This window comes from Oryzias melastigma, linkage group LG10, assembly GCF_002922805.2.
Source record: "Oryzias melastigma strain HK-1 linkage group LG10, ASM292280v2, whole genome shotgun sequence".
Lineage (NCBI taxonomy): Eukaryota > Metazoa > Chordata > Actinopteri > Beloniformes > Adrianichthyidae > Oryzias > Oryzias melastigma.
Window position 1 is genome coordinate 16,158,238 of NC_050521.1, and position 16,135 is coordinate 16,174,372.

The 16,135-nt window shown below is 38.1% G+C and overlaps 3 protein-coding genes across 12 annotated transcripts in view; all 3 read left to right on the forward strand.

Annotated features, from left to right (window-relative positions):
* The window catches only part of si:dkeyp-44a8.4 (collagen alpha-1(XXIII) chain), a 145,062-nt gene extending 138,817 nt beyond the window's left edge, over positions 1-6,245 (forward strand). For 5 of the 10 annotated variants that reach the window (XM_024282910.2, XM_024282907.2, XM_024282911.2 and 2 more), the window contains 15 exons: positions 520-564; positions 659-703; positions 785-865; positions 946-999; positions 1,729-1,794; positions 1,866-1,892; positions 1,976-2,035; positions 2,111-2,182; positions 2,257-2,283; positions 2,356-2,409; positions 2,585-2,671; positions 2,821-2,913; positions 3,570-3,608; positions 3,690-3,698; positions 4,209-6,245. In XM_024282910.2, the coding sequence (XP_024138678.1) occupies positions 520-564; positions 659-703; positions 785-865; positions 946-999; positions 1,729-1,794; positions 1,866-1,892; positions 1,976-2,035; positions 2,111-2,182; positions 2,257-2,283; positions 2,356-2,409; positions 2,585-2,671; positions 2,821-2,913; positions 3,570-3,608; positions 3,690-3,698; positions 4,209-4,259 (810 nt within the window). In that variant the 3' untranslated portion in view covers positions 4,260-6,245. Of the gene's footprint in view, positions 1-519; positions 565-658; positions 704-784; positions 866-945; positions 1,000-1,728; positions 1,795-1,865; positions 1,893-1,975; positions 2,036-2,110; positions 2,183-2,256; positions 2,284-2,355; positions 2,410-2,584; positions 2,672-2,820; positions 2,914-3,569; positions 3,609-3,689; positions 3,699-3,773 lie in introns of all 10 variants that reach the window. The other 5 variants (XM_024282913.2, XM_024282908.2, XM_024282914.2 and 2 more) reach the window with 5 other exon arrangements.
* A 3,109-nt stretch (positions 6,246-9,354) lies between these two features.
* rack1 (receptor for activated C kinase 1) lies at positions 9,355-12,499 on the forward strand. The gene is made up of 8 exons (XM_024282906.2): positions 9,355-9,583; positions 9,981-10,152; positions 10,735-10,882; positions 11,113-11,208; positions 11,409-11,519; positions 11,732-11,872; positions 12,077-12,187; positions 12,387-12,499. The coding sequence occupies exons 1-8, from the start codon at positions 9,475-9,477 to the stop codon at positions 12,450-12,452; spliced, it is 954 nt and encodes a 317-aa protein (XP_024138674.1). The 5' UTR covers positions 9,355-9,474; the 3' UTR covers positions 12,453-12,499.
* Positions 12,500-13,282: 783 nt separating this feature from the next.
* Positions 13,283-15,756, forward strand: nme5 (NME/NM23 family member 5). Its single transcript, XM_024282905.2, has 5 exons — positions 13,283-13,586; positions 14,089-14,294; positions 15,142-15,242; positions 15,439-15,557; positions 15,647-15,756. The coding sequence occupies exons 1-5, from the start codon at positions 13,458-13,460 to the stop codon at positions 15,704-15,706; spliced, it is 615 nt and encodes a 204-aa protein (XP_024138673.1). The 5' UTR covers positions 13,283-13,457; the 3' UTR covers positions 15,707-15,756.
* Positions 15,757-16,135: the final 379 nt, after the last annotated feature.

The window sequence follows — 16,135 nt, forward strand, 5'->3', positions numbered from 1 at the left end:
TCTAGCGCCTTTTTTAGCTGAAATTGCTTAAAGTTGGGACGCAAACGTGTAATTTAGATGGATGAACTCAAATTTATGGATGATTAGTGTCCAGTTGTGTCACATAGAAGTAGATGTAATTTTAATATTCAACATCCTTGTATGAAAATGACTCCTCTTATTAAATTTGCTGTAGCTTCATCGTGTTTATTTTCTAACGTAATGACTTCCTCCTGAGTTGCAGTGAGTCTTACTGCTGCTTTCGCTCCCACTGCCAAACTTGACTGTTTGATTTTGCGCTCATTATTCATCCTTTAAACACCAGGGAGATGCCATCGTCAGTCGACGTTCGCCGAACATCAGTCGGCACGAAAAGCTAGTTGCAGATTAAACGACTATTTCTATGCTTGTGTTTAAAGTGGCTCGATTCCACTTCCTCCAGAGGCACAATCATCGGTTTCCACACGATTGTGAATGAATTAATGTCAATCAAAAATAGCATAAGATGTAAGCTGTCTTTGTTTTTTGTTTTTCCTCAAGGGCCCACCTGGACCTCCAGGACCCCCAGGGCCCCCTGGAGAAAAGGTGAGGCAATCTGAATGTTTTTTTCTTAGTGTATACAGAACTATCTTGTGCACATTTAAAAAATGTGGCTTGTTTAATTTTTATTTTGTTTAAGGGTGAGCTTGGCTTACCTGGACCAGCAGGAGTTGATGGAGAAAAGGTAAATGTCTACAAAACTAAGTTTTTGTATAATTTTTTAATAAAAATTTTAAAAAATTAACTTTTTTTTGTTCTCCTTTAGGGACCCAAAGGTGACAGCGGGGAGATAGGACCTCCTGGTGAAAGAGGGGAGAAAGGAGAGATGGGTCTCTCTGGACCCGCTGTAAGTCCTGAGTCAGATCATGTGACTGTGGCGTCGAAAACACAAGCATTTGAACACAAGTCTTCTTTGTTGTGGTTCAGGGTATGGACGGACACAAAGGGGAAAAGGGTGAATGCAGGCTGGACGACAATCTGGTTAGTAAAAACACAAATTTAGTGCAGATTTGAATAGCTACTACACAAACTTAGTGTCTGAAATACACGTTCTCTGGTCCATATTAAATCATTTCAAACATAGTGACAAACAATGCAAGGTAAAAATGTGGCGATTCAGCTCTGCAAAAACTGTAAAATTTGAGTTTTAGGTTTATTTTTTCCAAATCTGAAATTAAATACTGTAAATATTTTATTTTTTACAGAAGACAAAAAAAGGTTTTAGTTAGAAAGAGATTGAGTGTTTTCAGATCTTAAAATACAACCAAATTTAGGGTTTTAGGGTTTTTAGGTGTATTAAAAGTGGGCCATTCTGCGTGCATGACCTCCGCTTGATTGCCGTTGTCTAGATTCATGACCACGCCAATCAGGAAGCAGGATAGAACCTTGAAGAGTCTGCTGATACCTCCCTATCGCACAGTTGTATTTGTGACTATAGCCAAAGCGACATGGCGCATAAAATCTTCATTCAACAAAAGATATACCCACTACAACTGGGATTCATATAATCAGCGCTATCTACCCAAGTGACATACCCATCGCACCAGTGTAACAGGAAATCACTTCCCCTCAAAATGAAGACACTAACAGTTTTGGCACCATCAACTCTTATAATCTTATTCAAACTTTCCAACCACTTTTTGTGGACAGTTTTGATTGTTGTGTTGTTTCTTGTAGCTGCATTTTTACTGGGTGTCTCTTCTTCTTCAGGTTCAGATGATTTCTCAGCCGGGTCCTCCTGGCCCGCCCGGCCCTCCAGGGGCACAAGGAACCATGGTGAGTTTTTCCACCAGTTTACCATTTGGTACATCTGACAGTCAGCGACTCACGTATATGTTCTGTTTCAGGGCCTGCATGGGATGCCCGGACCTAAGGTGAGCGGGACACGTTCGTGTGTAGTTGCTGGTTGCTTGACTTGATGTTTGGTTCTCAGCTTTGCTGTGTTGTCGTCATACAGGGGGAGCCAGGGGTGGGAATCAAGGGAGACAAGGGAGACTCTGGTTCTCCTGGACTCACGGTAAGGAACATCTGTGGCTTCTTTTTGCCATTTAGTTCTTAGTTTTAATGACATGATGCTCTACCTCTACTACAGGGACATGACGGCCACCAGGGCCCACCAGGGGCACCGGGATTAGTGGGTCTTCCAGGAGCGAAAGGAGAGAAAGTATGAGCGTCTTCATGTTAAGAAAAAAAGTAATCCGAAAAGTATGTTGTGTATAACCAAATGTGTGTCTTTAGGGTCGACAAGGAGAGCCAGGACTAGATGTAAGTGTCCTGCTGAGGATTTAAGATTCTCTCTTTTCTAATGTTCTAAGTTGTTTGTGCTTCTCTGTTTAGGGCTTCCCAGGGCTGATGGGAGAAAAAGGAGATCGAGGAGAAAGAGGAGAGAAGGTTTGTCCAAAATAGCTGATAAATTATCAAGATTGCATTACAAAAGTTGTCTTATTTCTTTTGGGTTTCTGCATCTTCCTGGCCTTCAGTGTTGTCCATCAAGCTTTTAGATGAGCTGAGTTGACTTTCATAAATACTTTAGTCTGTGCATCAAACTGTTGTCTGGATTTGTCAGGGTGACAGAGGATCACCGGGGAGAAGAGGTCTGAAGGGTCAGAAGGGTGAACAGGGCCCCCCTGGTCTGGACCAGCCATGTCCTGTGGTATGTAACTACCACACTACCAGTGTCACACTGCACATTTAACCTGCTGAACTTCCAGCTTCTTCCATAGACGTTTTGCATTCTTGAGAACCTTCTGTTTCACTTTCTCCTTGAGTTTCCTTCTTAAATCTGTTGACTCCTCCTGACAGAACTGTGATGAGGATCTGTCTGTGAAGACAGAGGTTTCTTCTTCTGACTCTCCTGCTCTTCCAGCTTCGGGCCCTGAGCCCCCCTGTCCTGTGGTACAGTACCTTTCCTTCCTGCTTGCACTTTTCTTTGATCACTTGATCATCCTGTAAAACATTCTGACTTGTTTTTTTGTGTTTTTCCTTCATTGGCCTCATAGATTGCATTAATTCCACTTCTGCTATAAGATTTGTTTTATGTTTTATCATATTTGCATTTTAAGTAGATGTAAAAAATAAGAAATGGGAACAAAAGACTAACATTTTGAGTTTAATTAAAACATCAATTTAACTGAAATATGCTGTTAATCAGCTGATCAAAAGTTTATGATCAAAGAACAAAAATAACTCTGCAGTGTTACGTCCTCGGTACAGGAAAGAAAGGGTCCAAAAAAACAGTTACGACTAGCTCCACTATTCTTGTTGATCACTTAAAAAATCCATGCATTGTCTGGAACTGATGTTCATTTTTGTAAACTTCTCTTACCATCCATCCCCAAATGTTCCTAAAAAGGACTTAAATCAGAAGAACATGCATCATGGTATTTTCCTGACAAAAGACCATGATGGCTCCAAAACCTTGTTTAGGTCCAGCTGAAATAAATAAAAATTCTTGCTTTTTCTTAACTGGGTTTAAGATTTTAATCAAGCCTGTAAACAGTATACATATAGCACGTCTGAATGTGAATAAATGTTGAGTCTTTCCCCTGCAGGGACTGGATGGGTTACCAATACCAGGCTGCTTGCATAAGGTGAGTTCCACATCTCTCAAATACCAAAAAGTAAACTGTAAAAATGATTCGACTGAGAATACCTGATCTGCTTTAACACAGGGGCACTTTGTGAGTACATTACAGTCTGTGCAGGCTTGCCATTTACTTGTACACTAATCCGACCTTACTATTCTTTCTTTGCAGTGATGACTAACCAGCTGCATGGAATCTGTACATATTGATATGGTATATTTTGCAACTGAATACTACACCAGCAGCCTTACTCCCCATTTTTTAATCAAATCCTTTTACATAATATATTGAAATTTGAGAAAAAGGACTATTTTTATTTTTTTTTATTTTTATTTTTTTTAATTGAGATCCAGTTTTGTAAACGCAGCCACCAGCTGGCAGAGGGACTCTTAGCTTGAAGGACGGTCCAGATGGCAGTGCTGGAGTAGAAGAGGGCCTCACTAACACAAACTGGCTTGGTGTAACCGTGAATGGGACGTGTGGCAGTGTGTTGGCTCATCCACCAGGACATGGATGTTCGAACGGATAGACTTTTTTTTTTTTTTAGCCAGATGGAGGTGTGTGTTGTCAGCACTCTCTTGTCCTCTCTCTTTGTTTTCCCAAAAGGAGGAAATGGCGAGGCAGAAGCTCAAACGCAAGCGTCTCTCCCAGCCCTGAGAGGGGGCGGGGCCTGTTGGAGAAAGGCAGAAAGCGTTGGAGGGTAGATTGGCTTTTCTGAAGCGAGGGGCCGGCTTGTCACGCCTCTGCGTCACATTACGAATGCTCACATCCTCCGTTATGGAGTCTCTCCTGGAGGGGACAACCGAACTCTGCCTTTCTACAAACGGAGATGATATTCCGCAGTTGCTTCACAGCCAGGTTTTTGGGATTCACAGACGTCCCTGGCACATAAGGAAGGAATTACCTGTGTGGATATAATGGACATGAGGTCGTGACATCTTGTATGAATCTGTTGTAAAATATATGACTGCATGATCATAGCAAGACTTGTGTTTAGCATTTTATCCCGAAATGAAGTTTTAAACCAATTTTCTGTATAAACAAGTCTTTAACATGGCTCACATTTGCCTTACACTTTATCTTGATGTACTGTTTCCTGTTGTTTTTTTATGCATTCCTGTGCATTTTCTAATACATATAGTAAAACATGAAGGCCAGATTTGAAGGAACCATGAACAGTATTTGTGTGAATCTGTGTTGCCATGGAAACCAGATGTGTAATTGTTACAATGTACCTGCAGAGGAAGTTTTTTGGGGGTTTTCGGGCAACAGATGTATTTGCTGCTTAAACAAATGTGTTTTTTTTTTGCTTTTTAATGTATTTTCTTATGAGTTTTACCCAGGGAGTGAAGGACTAACAGGCTGAAGTTTGATGTTTAAACCAAAAATGCATGCAAGACTGTTCATTTCAATCAAGCAATACACCTCTGACATATCTGTCATTTTACTTTGGTTTGGGTGATTCTTTGAGCTCCTTACAGTCTTTTCTCGTGGGTAGAATGTCTTGTTGTGGTCATTTTAAATACAGACCACTCAGATGGGTGCTTAAAGACACGCACAATCACAGAACATACTTTCAGAGACAACAAAACTGAAGGAAAGTTACTTCTTTTGTTTGATTTTGCTTCCTAGTGTTTTTAAATGCAATTATTTTTATCATAGGAGTAACTCACCAAAGTATGACATGTGTACCAAACATGCATGTGACAGTTCTACTGTGTTCATTCATATTTTTGCATAAACCAGTTATCTTGAACATATCTGCCATGTTTTGGCTGACAGATACATGTCATTGACTTTTTTAATCATTTAAATGCACAAACGGAACTGAGGATGCATACAGTAAATTCAAACAGACAGCGATGCAATAATAATATATATTTTTGTGTTTTATAAGAGCTGACATTTTTCAAATCAGTGCAACTGATTGCTTCTTGACGTGGATGAAATGTCAAATGTTTTCATTAAAGCAAATTTGCAAACTTAAAATGACAGCATTCATGCATCTGGAAATTAATTTTCAATTTCAAGGATGAAACTCAAGCTTTCAATTTCAGTATTTTCATGACTTGCATCCTGCAGTCCATTCTCTGTGTATAAAATAATGAAGATAACTTCCCCCATGTGGGATCAATAAAGTTGTATTCTTTTCTAAAATGCATTTCATGTATGCTGTAAGTCAGTTTCAAAATATGATGATGTTGCATGTTTAACATAAGCTGCAGTCTTTAAACCAAGATAAGCATTTGTTAAGAACCGTTAAGTGTTGTTGCTGAATGAGGTATTGCATCTCAAGACTAAGAGGTTCAACAAGTGTTGGCATTATTTCAGTGCGAGCTGATGGTTATCTGTGACACAACATTACAGTGTTTTGATTTCTTTTGCAGATTCTATCAGTGCCATTTTGTATTGCTTCATTCAGTGAGCTCATGACAAGTTATAGTTTGATATTTAGAAAATCTTATAGCACAGTGTTAGCTTGATTTTGTTAGAATGTGTTTGGATTTTTATTGGGGGGTGAGTGGGGGGAGGTTTTGAGGTTGTAAATTGAAGATTGAAGCTATTTTTGTAATTACTTTATAAAGTAACATGAAATCTGGTCAATCAAAGTTGTAGAAAGAAATAAACGCTCTACTTTTATGATTTCTTTGTGATTTCTTTGTGTAAAATTGTTTGTTTTATCAGTTTGTAATTGATAATCCATCTGCAGTATTGTGGGCAACTTGTTATCCAAGTAATCTATTACAGTGACATATTACTTTTTGGTCTAGTGAAGGTGTGTAAATTATTTTTCTGTTCATGAGCTGTCTGGGGTGTACTTTTTGTTTGCCCTATGGTAGTTGGGATAAGCTCCAGCAACCTCCAGACCCTTCAGAGAACAAAGCTTGAACTGATAACAATGGATCATAAATTACTACACCTCCTTCAAATATAAAATACTTTGTCGTACAATTGTCTCCTCCCCTTCTGCGGGAGATGCAAAGACAGCAACTTCACACTAGTACTACACATTATCATTCTGAGAATAATATTGTAGGATAAGAGATTACTTTTTAATAACAATAAATGATCTGCACTGTGGAAGTACAGTGTGGCATAAAAGTATTTGTCATTGATTCTTTAAGTTGTACCACTTTAAAAATAAAAGGTCTGTAATGTTCTTGTTAGATATACTTCAATCATGCGAGAAGACAAAGTGCAAAAAAAAAAAAACATAATCCAGGAAATCCCATTGCATGATTTTTAAATATTTTTTGTGTGAAGGTACATAAATAAGTATTTGATCAGAAACAAAAGTTAACCTTAATACTTTGTAAATAACCCCAGTTTTAATGACAGAGGTCAAAGGCTTCCTGTTGATCTTCACCAGGTTTACACTGTAGCTGCTGTTTTGGTCCATTCTTCCTTACAGATCTTCTCAAGAGCTGTGATGTTTTGGGATTGTCTCTGGACAGCACAGATTTCAACTCCTTCAACAAATCCTCTGTTAGACTGAGTTCCAGAGACTGGCTAGTCCCCTCCAGAACCTCAGTACTCCTTGTATGTATGCATCGATACAAGTTAATGAAGTTTTGCATTTATGTATATAATTGTCTGCACAACCGCACTGGAGCCACTGTTGGGAAGAATCCGGTTCCACTTTGCAACACATAAGTCCAGGTTAACATTAGAATATTTTTTACACTGAATATGCCATTTTATTACTTAAATTGTTTCATTAATATTTTACAAGATTATTTTCTAGAGGATGGTCTCACATTTACTAAGCATAGTTTGGTGAAGCTATGTGTATTTTTGCTTATGCAGAGCTGATTTGGGTGGTAGAGCCAGTTTAACCAGAGTGGATGTCGCTGGTGATGTCTAAATAACACACACTCTTTAAACTAGTGTAACTCTTTAACCGTTAAGGCACATAGCGTTTTTCCAATGTATTCTGACCCAGAGAAAAGCGGTTTTGAGAATTGACTATGCGGCACAAAGCTGCTTTTCCTCATGTCAGAATCAGCTGATTTACACTAATTGAGTTAAAGGTTGAAGAGTAGTGGTCTAAAGAATGTCAACACTCAAGTGTTAAATGGTTAAGTGGATAACAACAGGAAGTACATCATGAAGGCTGTGACATCATGGGGAAAACAAGTCTTAAATGGACCAGGTGTGTCATTGAAATGAGGTGGTATTGACTATTTAGATGTTTGCTTGGTTGCTGATCATGTTTGAGTAAAGTTGGGTTAAATTGAACTCTTCTATTTATGTTCTGACATTCTTGTGGACATGAATGTATTTTTCAAAGATAACCTGTGCTCTTGTGTTCTTTACTACTCAGTCTTTCAAAGGAATTATGCATGTGTGTATGTGTAAGTAGGACTACAGGTACCAGTATAGATTTTTGATGGAGAAAGATACTTTAGGACATGCCACTGAGGCAAGCCTCCTGTGGACAGATGTGATCGAAAAAAAAACTTAATTATTCATTATTCAGAACCTTTCAATATATTCAGTCACTTATGAATCATGGGTTAGTTCTACCCATGTGTTGGCAACCTCTGCCAAATTCACCATATAGTCAGAAAAGGTCTGATGGTTTAAATACACATAAAAACTGTTTTATTTCAAAGAAAACAACTTGTATTCAAACATTTTTATACAAGCAATGCTTCTGACTACAATATTGTTTCTTATAGTTTTGCTTACCTTAAAATGCTTCTATTTTCTAACCATACTTGTCGGGGCTGCCTGGTGATGTACTGATTAACAAAATGGTTCAAATCCCAGCTGGGACTTTTCTATGTGGCGTTTGCATGCTTTCCTCATGCATGCGTGGGCTTTCTCCAGCCTCCTCTATCGGTCCAAAGCAATCATATCAGTACTGTCAATCAACACACACAAAAAAATAATATACTTTTTTCAAGTCTAGTAAAATAATATTTTTTTAAGTTAAATATGTTTTTCATTACTATTCTTAATATTAATTGAGTAATTTCTGAGAGGAAAAGTTAGAGTTATGATATTAAACTCAAATTCTGAGATTAAAGTTGGAATTCTGGAATTAAAGTCTTAATTATGTGGGAGGAAATGTCAGAATTCTGAGATAAAATTTGGAATTTTGAAATTAAAGTCTTAATTATGTAGAGGAAATGTCAGAATTTGGAGATTAAAGAGAGAAGTCTTAGAAAAAAGTCAGAATTCTGTAATTAAAATCTGAATTCTGAGATAGGAGTCCAATTACTGAGACTAAAGTCACAATTCTGGAATCAAAGTCTGAATTATGTGGGGGGAAATTTCAGAACTCTGAAATATAAGAGAACATTCTTAGAAAAAATGTCAGAATTCTGTATTAAAAATCAGAATTCCTGAATTAAAGTCAGAATTCTGGAATTAAAGTGATACTTCTGTGTGGGGAAAAGTTGGAATACAAAAATTAAAGAGAGAAATCTAAGGAAAAAGTCGTAATTCTGAGATTAAAATCCAAATATTAAGATTAAAGTCAGAATTATGGGATTTAAGTCAGAATTCTGTGGGGGACAATGTCAGAATTATCATATTGAAGTCAGAATTCGGTTATTAAAGTCAGAATATCCCATTATTTTTCTTTCAGCATGGTCCTACTACTCCTTTCTATACAATAAATATACATTTAGGGATTATTTTGTCTATATTAACGAGAATTTTAATTTGAAAATCAAGCTAAAAGCTGTATAGTCGAGTCGAGTCCTCCTATCCCAGAATCCCTTGCGCGACCTCTCAAAGTTTCTGCATCCGGGGTCGAATTTCCTTTTCCTCTGTGCCTAGATGCGATGAGGAGCTAGGTTCGGCTGAACCTTTCTAAAATCCGAATCCATCCTTGCAAAAGGCACCACCGAACCTCCCCAAAATGACTGAGCAGATGACAGTGAGGGGGACCCTGAAGGGGCACAGTGGATGGGTCACACAGATCGCCACTACGCCTCAATACCCCGACATGATTCTGTCGGCGTCCCGAGGTGAGGCTTCCCTCCGCCGGCACCGCCAACATGGCTAGCGTTAGCTCTCAACAGCTTGCGTTCAATGTGGTGTAAATTTGAACGAACGCGAAGCTGTTGCGTGAGTAATTTCAGAAATATAGACCTAATAATAAACAACTACGACTCTGTTTATTGAATAAATAGTTTCAACGAGAACATGTTTAGGCAGGTTAGCAACAAGTTAAGCTAGCTTCCTGGAACTGTGACAGAATAATAAATATGTGGCAAATGCTAGCTAAACTTACCTTTTTTCTTCTAATAGCTTATTATTCATGAATGCACTTATTGGTATGCACTATATATTATAAAGTAATGTTTCTGTAAACGAAATAATGGCTTCCATATGCTTATCCTTCTAAATATCTCTTACTTTCAGACAAGTCTATTATCATGTGGAAGCTGACACGTGATGAGACCAACTATGGCATCCCCCAGCGCTCCCTGAAGGGACACTCTCACTTTGTAAGTGATGTTGTGATTTCCTCGGATGGACAGTTTGCCCTGTCAGGAGCCTGGGATGGGACCCTTCGCCTGTGGGACCTCACCACGTAAGTGCAGGGCGGGAAGGATCTCTTCATTAGGATGAAGTTGGAAATTTGTGGTTAATAACAGCACGATTTTAAGGATGTGTTAGAAGCAGTGTTAGTGTTGTCGTGGATATAAATTATTTAGTTACATTTGCAACTCTCTATTTTGTTTAAAGATGTTTCTGCATCCCACCCAGGTCCTGATCTGTTGACCTGTATTTATTTTAGTTTTTTACATCAGTTTACAGCTGCACAAGTCAAGAAATATCCAACCAGCCTAAATAATTCATTAATTCCACCTTAAATCATTTTAAAATGCCAAATTCTGTCAACTGTTAGTCATTTAGGTGCAAATCTATCGTATTTATTAAATGTGGATGCCACGGTTAACTTTTCAAAACCTATGTTGACTATATTATGAGATTGAAGTGACATATTTTAATGTACTGTTGTCTCTAGCCTTTTTTTTTTTTTTTTTTAATAAAATTGCACACCTTTCTAAACACATTCCTTTCTTGGTCTAACTATTTTAGTTTGTATTTCTTAGCTATGGTGTGACACCAGACTTTCTCTATACTAATTAGAAAATGTACCATTTTCCAGAGGGCTCACCACCCGCCAATTTGTTGGACACACCAAGGATGTTTTGAGCGTGGCCTTCTCTGCTGATAACCGGCAGATCGTGTCTGGCTCTCGGGACAAGACCATCAAGCTGTGGAACACCCTCGGAGTTTGCAAGTACACCATTCAGGTGAGCTGCTGGCTAATGCTGCTACTTTGTAGTTCTTGTCCTTATCAGTGCTACAAGATTTTATTGACTTTGAACTGGTAAAGAGTTGTCATGATGTCAATGCTGATAGCACTTCATGCTTGAGGGAAAAAAATGGTGATCTTGTGCTTGTAAATTGTAAACATCACATTGATTGTTAGCATTGATGTATAGTTACATTTTCCTGTAAAACCTTCTGTTTGATTTTGCAGGATGAAGGCCACACTGAGTGGGTGTCTTGTGTTCGCTTTTCTCCAAACAGCAGCAACCCCATTATTGTCTCATGCGGCTGGGACAAGATGGTCAAGGTTTGTACTTAAGGTTGATTTATAAACTAGATATAAAACAAGGGGGAAATAAAAGCTCAGTGATTTTAAAGAAGTTTGCATGTATTACCTGACCTGGTTTCTGATGAGAAGCTTTGTGAATGAGAGCTTGTCTCTGCAGCTTTGTCTGATGTTCATGTCAACGTGGACTACACGGTCACTGTCTGCTGTTGTTTGTGTAGGTGTGGAACCTGGCAAACTGCAAGCTGAAGACTAACCACATCGGCCACACTGGCTACCTGAACACAGTGACAGTCTCTCCTGACGGCTCCCTGTGTGCCTCCGGTGGAAAGGTAAGCTGATTTAGATTTTTACTGTTGGCACATAAAGGCCAACTTCTAGGTGTCAGCTGTGATGGATACATAACACATCATTCTGTTGGTAAACAACTGATGACAAAAGAGGCTGTTTCTGAGTGACACCGTCAGCCATGAAGCCATGCTGAAGGTGATGGGGACCGTCGAGGAGCTGCTGCATGTTCAGGGTTCTTGTCTTTCTCCATCAGGACGGTCAGGCCATGCTGTGGGACCTGAACGAGGGCAAGCACCTGTACACCCTGGACAGCGGCGACGTCATCAACGCCCTTTGCTTCAGCCCCAACCGTTACTGGCTGTGTGCCGCCACCGGCCCCAGTATCAAAATCTGGGTGAGGGCTCATGCTGATGATGCAGAACTGTTGCTGAATGTGCTTCAATGGGCCTTGATGAAACTTAAACATGCTAACTGTATCGCTTGATGAAATCAGAGGCTGTTTCTGAGCTCCAGACTAGTTATCTTGTATTATTTCTGTACATGAATGCTTCCCTGTTCTTTTGAGTCCTGTTAGTCACATTATTCTCCATGTGTGCAGGATCTGGAAGGGAAAATCATTGTGGATGAGCTGAGACAGGAAGTGATCAGCACAAACAGCAAAGCTGAACCCCCACAGTGTACTTCTCTGGCGTGGTCTGCTGATGGACAGGTATTCAGCTCCACTTGACTGAAGCACATGATGCTAAAGCCAGTCTTAGTCCTTCTAACCCCCAGTGATTATACCCATTCACTTTTAGCTCTGATTTTACTGCTGACAGTCCTGCAAATATGAGGGGAAAGCAATCGGTTCAAATGAACGTGTTCATGGATTTTGTGATCAGTAACTTTGATCCTTCATTTCCTTGCAGACCCTGTTTGCTGGTTACACCGATAACCTGATCAGAGTGTGGCAGGTCACCATTGGAACTCGATAAGAAGAATCCATCACTGAATCAACTTTAAATAAAAAGACTGTTTGAAGCGTTGTGTGTGGGTCTCAACTTTGTTAAATTGTTATTACATTTTTACACAGACTTTGTTTTTGTTCATTTAATGAAGACTACAAGGCGGTTTTGGTTAACCAGTTTAAAAACAAATCAGAAGTGGCCCATTAAAGGAGTTAATTGTAAGAATGTAACAATCGATTGACTTAATAAATTCTTACGCTCCAACCAGATTAATTTGAGGTGTGTCAGTCATCAAATCAACCCATACCATTATAAAATTCTTTAAAAATAAATCAATATAGATAGTGGAAAAGACAATATGACAACAATATGTTGTGGTTAGTTTATTTTACTATTGTGTAAAAACAACGGTGCCATCCCTAAACTACATGGCAACAGAAAAATGATCAATCCATAATTTAAGGAGTCCAGTGTGTGGAAACACTCATACATGACCATACAGTGTGGTAGACTGTTTCCTTTATATGTTGATGTGGAAGCAGTGGGTTGAACTCGACCTCAAATGTGAATTGATTTACCATCAATTCTTATTTGTTCGTACACACATCTAATTTAAACTTGATTAATTTGCTAGAAAAACAAGGAATATGAAAAACTTCACCTGCTCTGTTCGGTACCAGTGATTTATCCGATTTAAATTGTAGGCTAGAGAGATCGATTTTAGATCAGTGAAGCGGATTATTCAAAATAAACCAATAAAGGCTATAGATGTTATCGTAAACAACAAATTATATTAATCGAATCTTTGATAAAAGGCATTGTTGCACCCAAAGTAGGAACAAAGTAAGTTTGTCCCTCTTCGGATCCCATACCTGTGAAATGGTAGCGTAGCAACCAAAACACAGCACTGAGAGACTGTGAAACCAATGCAGGAGTATTTAAACTAATTTAGAAAAGGATGACTGCTTGGTAAAGTTTTTGTCTGTTTGCGTCGTTCCTGTAAAAATTGATATTTCTTTGCGCGAGAAAGAAATGGAGCAAACGCATTTAGGCGCTCGTATCCGTGTGGAGAGAACACTGGCGATCATAAAGCCAGATGTATACGACAAAGCCGAGGAGATTGAAGGTTTTATCCTTCAGTCGGGCATCACAGTCCTGCAGGTTAGTAAATCACGGATGCACAAACTATAGACACGATCATTCACAATATACAGCCAATGGCACAAACCTGTACGTCTGAGAACCGAGACGGTTTTTTAATAGTTTATTTTAAAATATTTTATAATAATTAAAGAGAGCAGGAGAAACGTGCTATGCGCAGTTTTTAACTTTAAGCATTTTATCTTAGTTATTTTTTCTTGAGACGTAGCGAGACGTCTCAAAAATTAGAGGGAAGATGAGAAATTTGGTCAGTGACATAATTTGGCCACAAGAGAGCGCTAGAAACCCTTGTGATTGATATTTTTGGTGTGCAAACTCCAGACATTTCTGCATCTGGATGAAAAGACAAAAATCTACAATTTTTTTAAGAATGTTACAAATAAATGTTAAGTGGATCAAATTAAGGAACAATAATGTATTAGTTTATAATTTGTTTAGCTTTTAAAGCAAAAAAACAAGTTGAAACAATCATCTGCCATCCATTCTCCAATCCTTGTATTAGAAGCGAAGGTTGCAGCTGAGTCCAGAGCAGTGCAGCGACTTCTACACAGACCACAGTGGGAAACCGTTCTTTCCGAGCTTGACAGCTTACATGAGCTCCGGCCCCATCGTTGTCATGGTGCTGGCTTGTGAGGATGCTGTCACACGCTGGAAGTCCATCGTTGGTCCTGCCGACATAACAAAAGCCAAGGAAACTCAGCCGGAGTGGTCAGTCACTGGTGTTAATAACCTAAAACATAGCTGAAATGATAAATACCTTTGAACTTTTCAATGTATTACTTTTATATTTTTTTTTACATATATGTATATAACATGTTACTTAAGAAGAAGTAGACCAGGAATCTGCAACTTGGGGCTCCAGAGCCACAAGCAGCTCTTTTATCCTTCTATTGTGGCTCTTTGAGTTTGAATTTTAGCAAATTATTCTTTCGTACTTTTGATTAGTTTGTTTTATTTAAATTCTCATTTATGTTTAGATTTTTAGCATCTCAGATATACATGCTAACAAGGATAAAGCCCAAGTTCTTATCTTCTCCTGTTCAGGAGCAAAGCTCCTAAAGTAAATGCTTGCATTTATATGCATAGATCTAAAAATTAAACACCATTGTTATCATGTTCATATTCAATAGTAAAAGGTAAAAAAGCATCACGGTGCACCAGATTCATATTGACAGAAAATGTCATGTTTTACTCACATTTTTAATTCTGCTACAGTCTTATTTGTCTAATTTGACAAAGAATGTATTTTATTTTGAAAGGAACTTGGGTTGCTGTCAAAAAGAAAATAAGTTAAAATAGTTTTATGTAGAAAAACATGTCTCTGTAATCACTTTAATTCAATCATTGCCAATATTAAAAAGCTCAATTTTATAAATGATTGAATTAACAGCCACAAAAACTTAAAGTATCTTTCTAAAGGTGAAGTAGGACTTCGCAGCTCTCACTAGGTTTTATTTAGTCTGTAAAAAACTGGACCAAATAGCTCTATTAGCATTAAAGGTTGCAGAGCCCTGATCTAGATCTTCAGTCTGATGGTATGGTTGATTTTCTCCAGTCTTAGAGCAAGATATGGAACTTCTGACCTGAAAAGTGCTCTTCACGCCAGTGAGTCGTTCCAAGAAGCTGTGAGGGAGATTAAATTCATGTTCCCAAACTGTAAGTTATTATTTTTTTACACATATTGTTGCCTATAGTGCTACAAGAACAAAGCATTCTAACTTTTTTTATTCCTTCACTCACAACAACTAGATTGGATTACTTTCCTACCAGTCATCACTATTCGTCATGTATATTTTAGATACTATTATTTTCAGTTCATATGATTTATTATCCATCTCCTATTTCTTTGTAGCTTACATCGAGCCTTGCCCTTCAAAGCATGAAACTGAGGAATACCTGTGCAAGAGTCTGAAGTCGGTTTTGCTTCGTGGACTCACAGAGCTTTGCAAAGAAAAGCCCCTCAATCCTGTTGTAAGTTTACCGTAAGCACATTTTTATGTTTATTGATAGTCAATTATCTAAAGGGTCTTCCTGTATTTCCTTTTCTTTTTATTTTACAGATTTGGCTTGCTGACTGGCTGCTGCAAAACAATCCAAATCAGCCTCAAATATGTTTATAACTCCTGGATGATTTCAGAATAAAAGATTCACAGGAAGTTACAGATAATAACAAAAAAAAAAGGGAGGGGGTTCATTTTATGTACCAGTTCCTATTCAAAAACATAACAGTTTCAACTGTATTTGTGTATTGTTTGTTTTGTTGCATTGTTAACTTGGATATATACTAATTTGTATTCAAATGCTATTTTAACAGCAATTGTATGTTTCAGAATTAATTTCACCCAGACGGCACGTTTTTGTTTTAACTAATATTTTTAATCAAACTTAATCTCAAGCTTTTTTTTTCCTGTGTTGACGTTACAGAAAATAAAAGCAGTAAAAAGTTGTTAAAGAATAAAAATAAATGAATGAAAGCTTTTATTTTTTTAAGCATTGGCAAGAGAAATATGATGCATTTGAGTGGTGTCGGAATTTGTTGACACTGATGA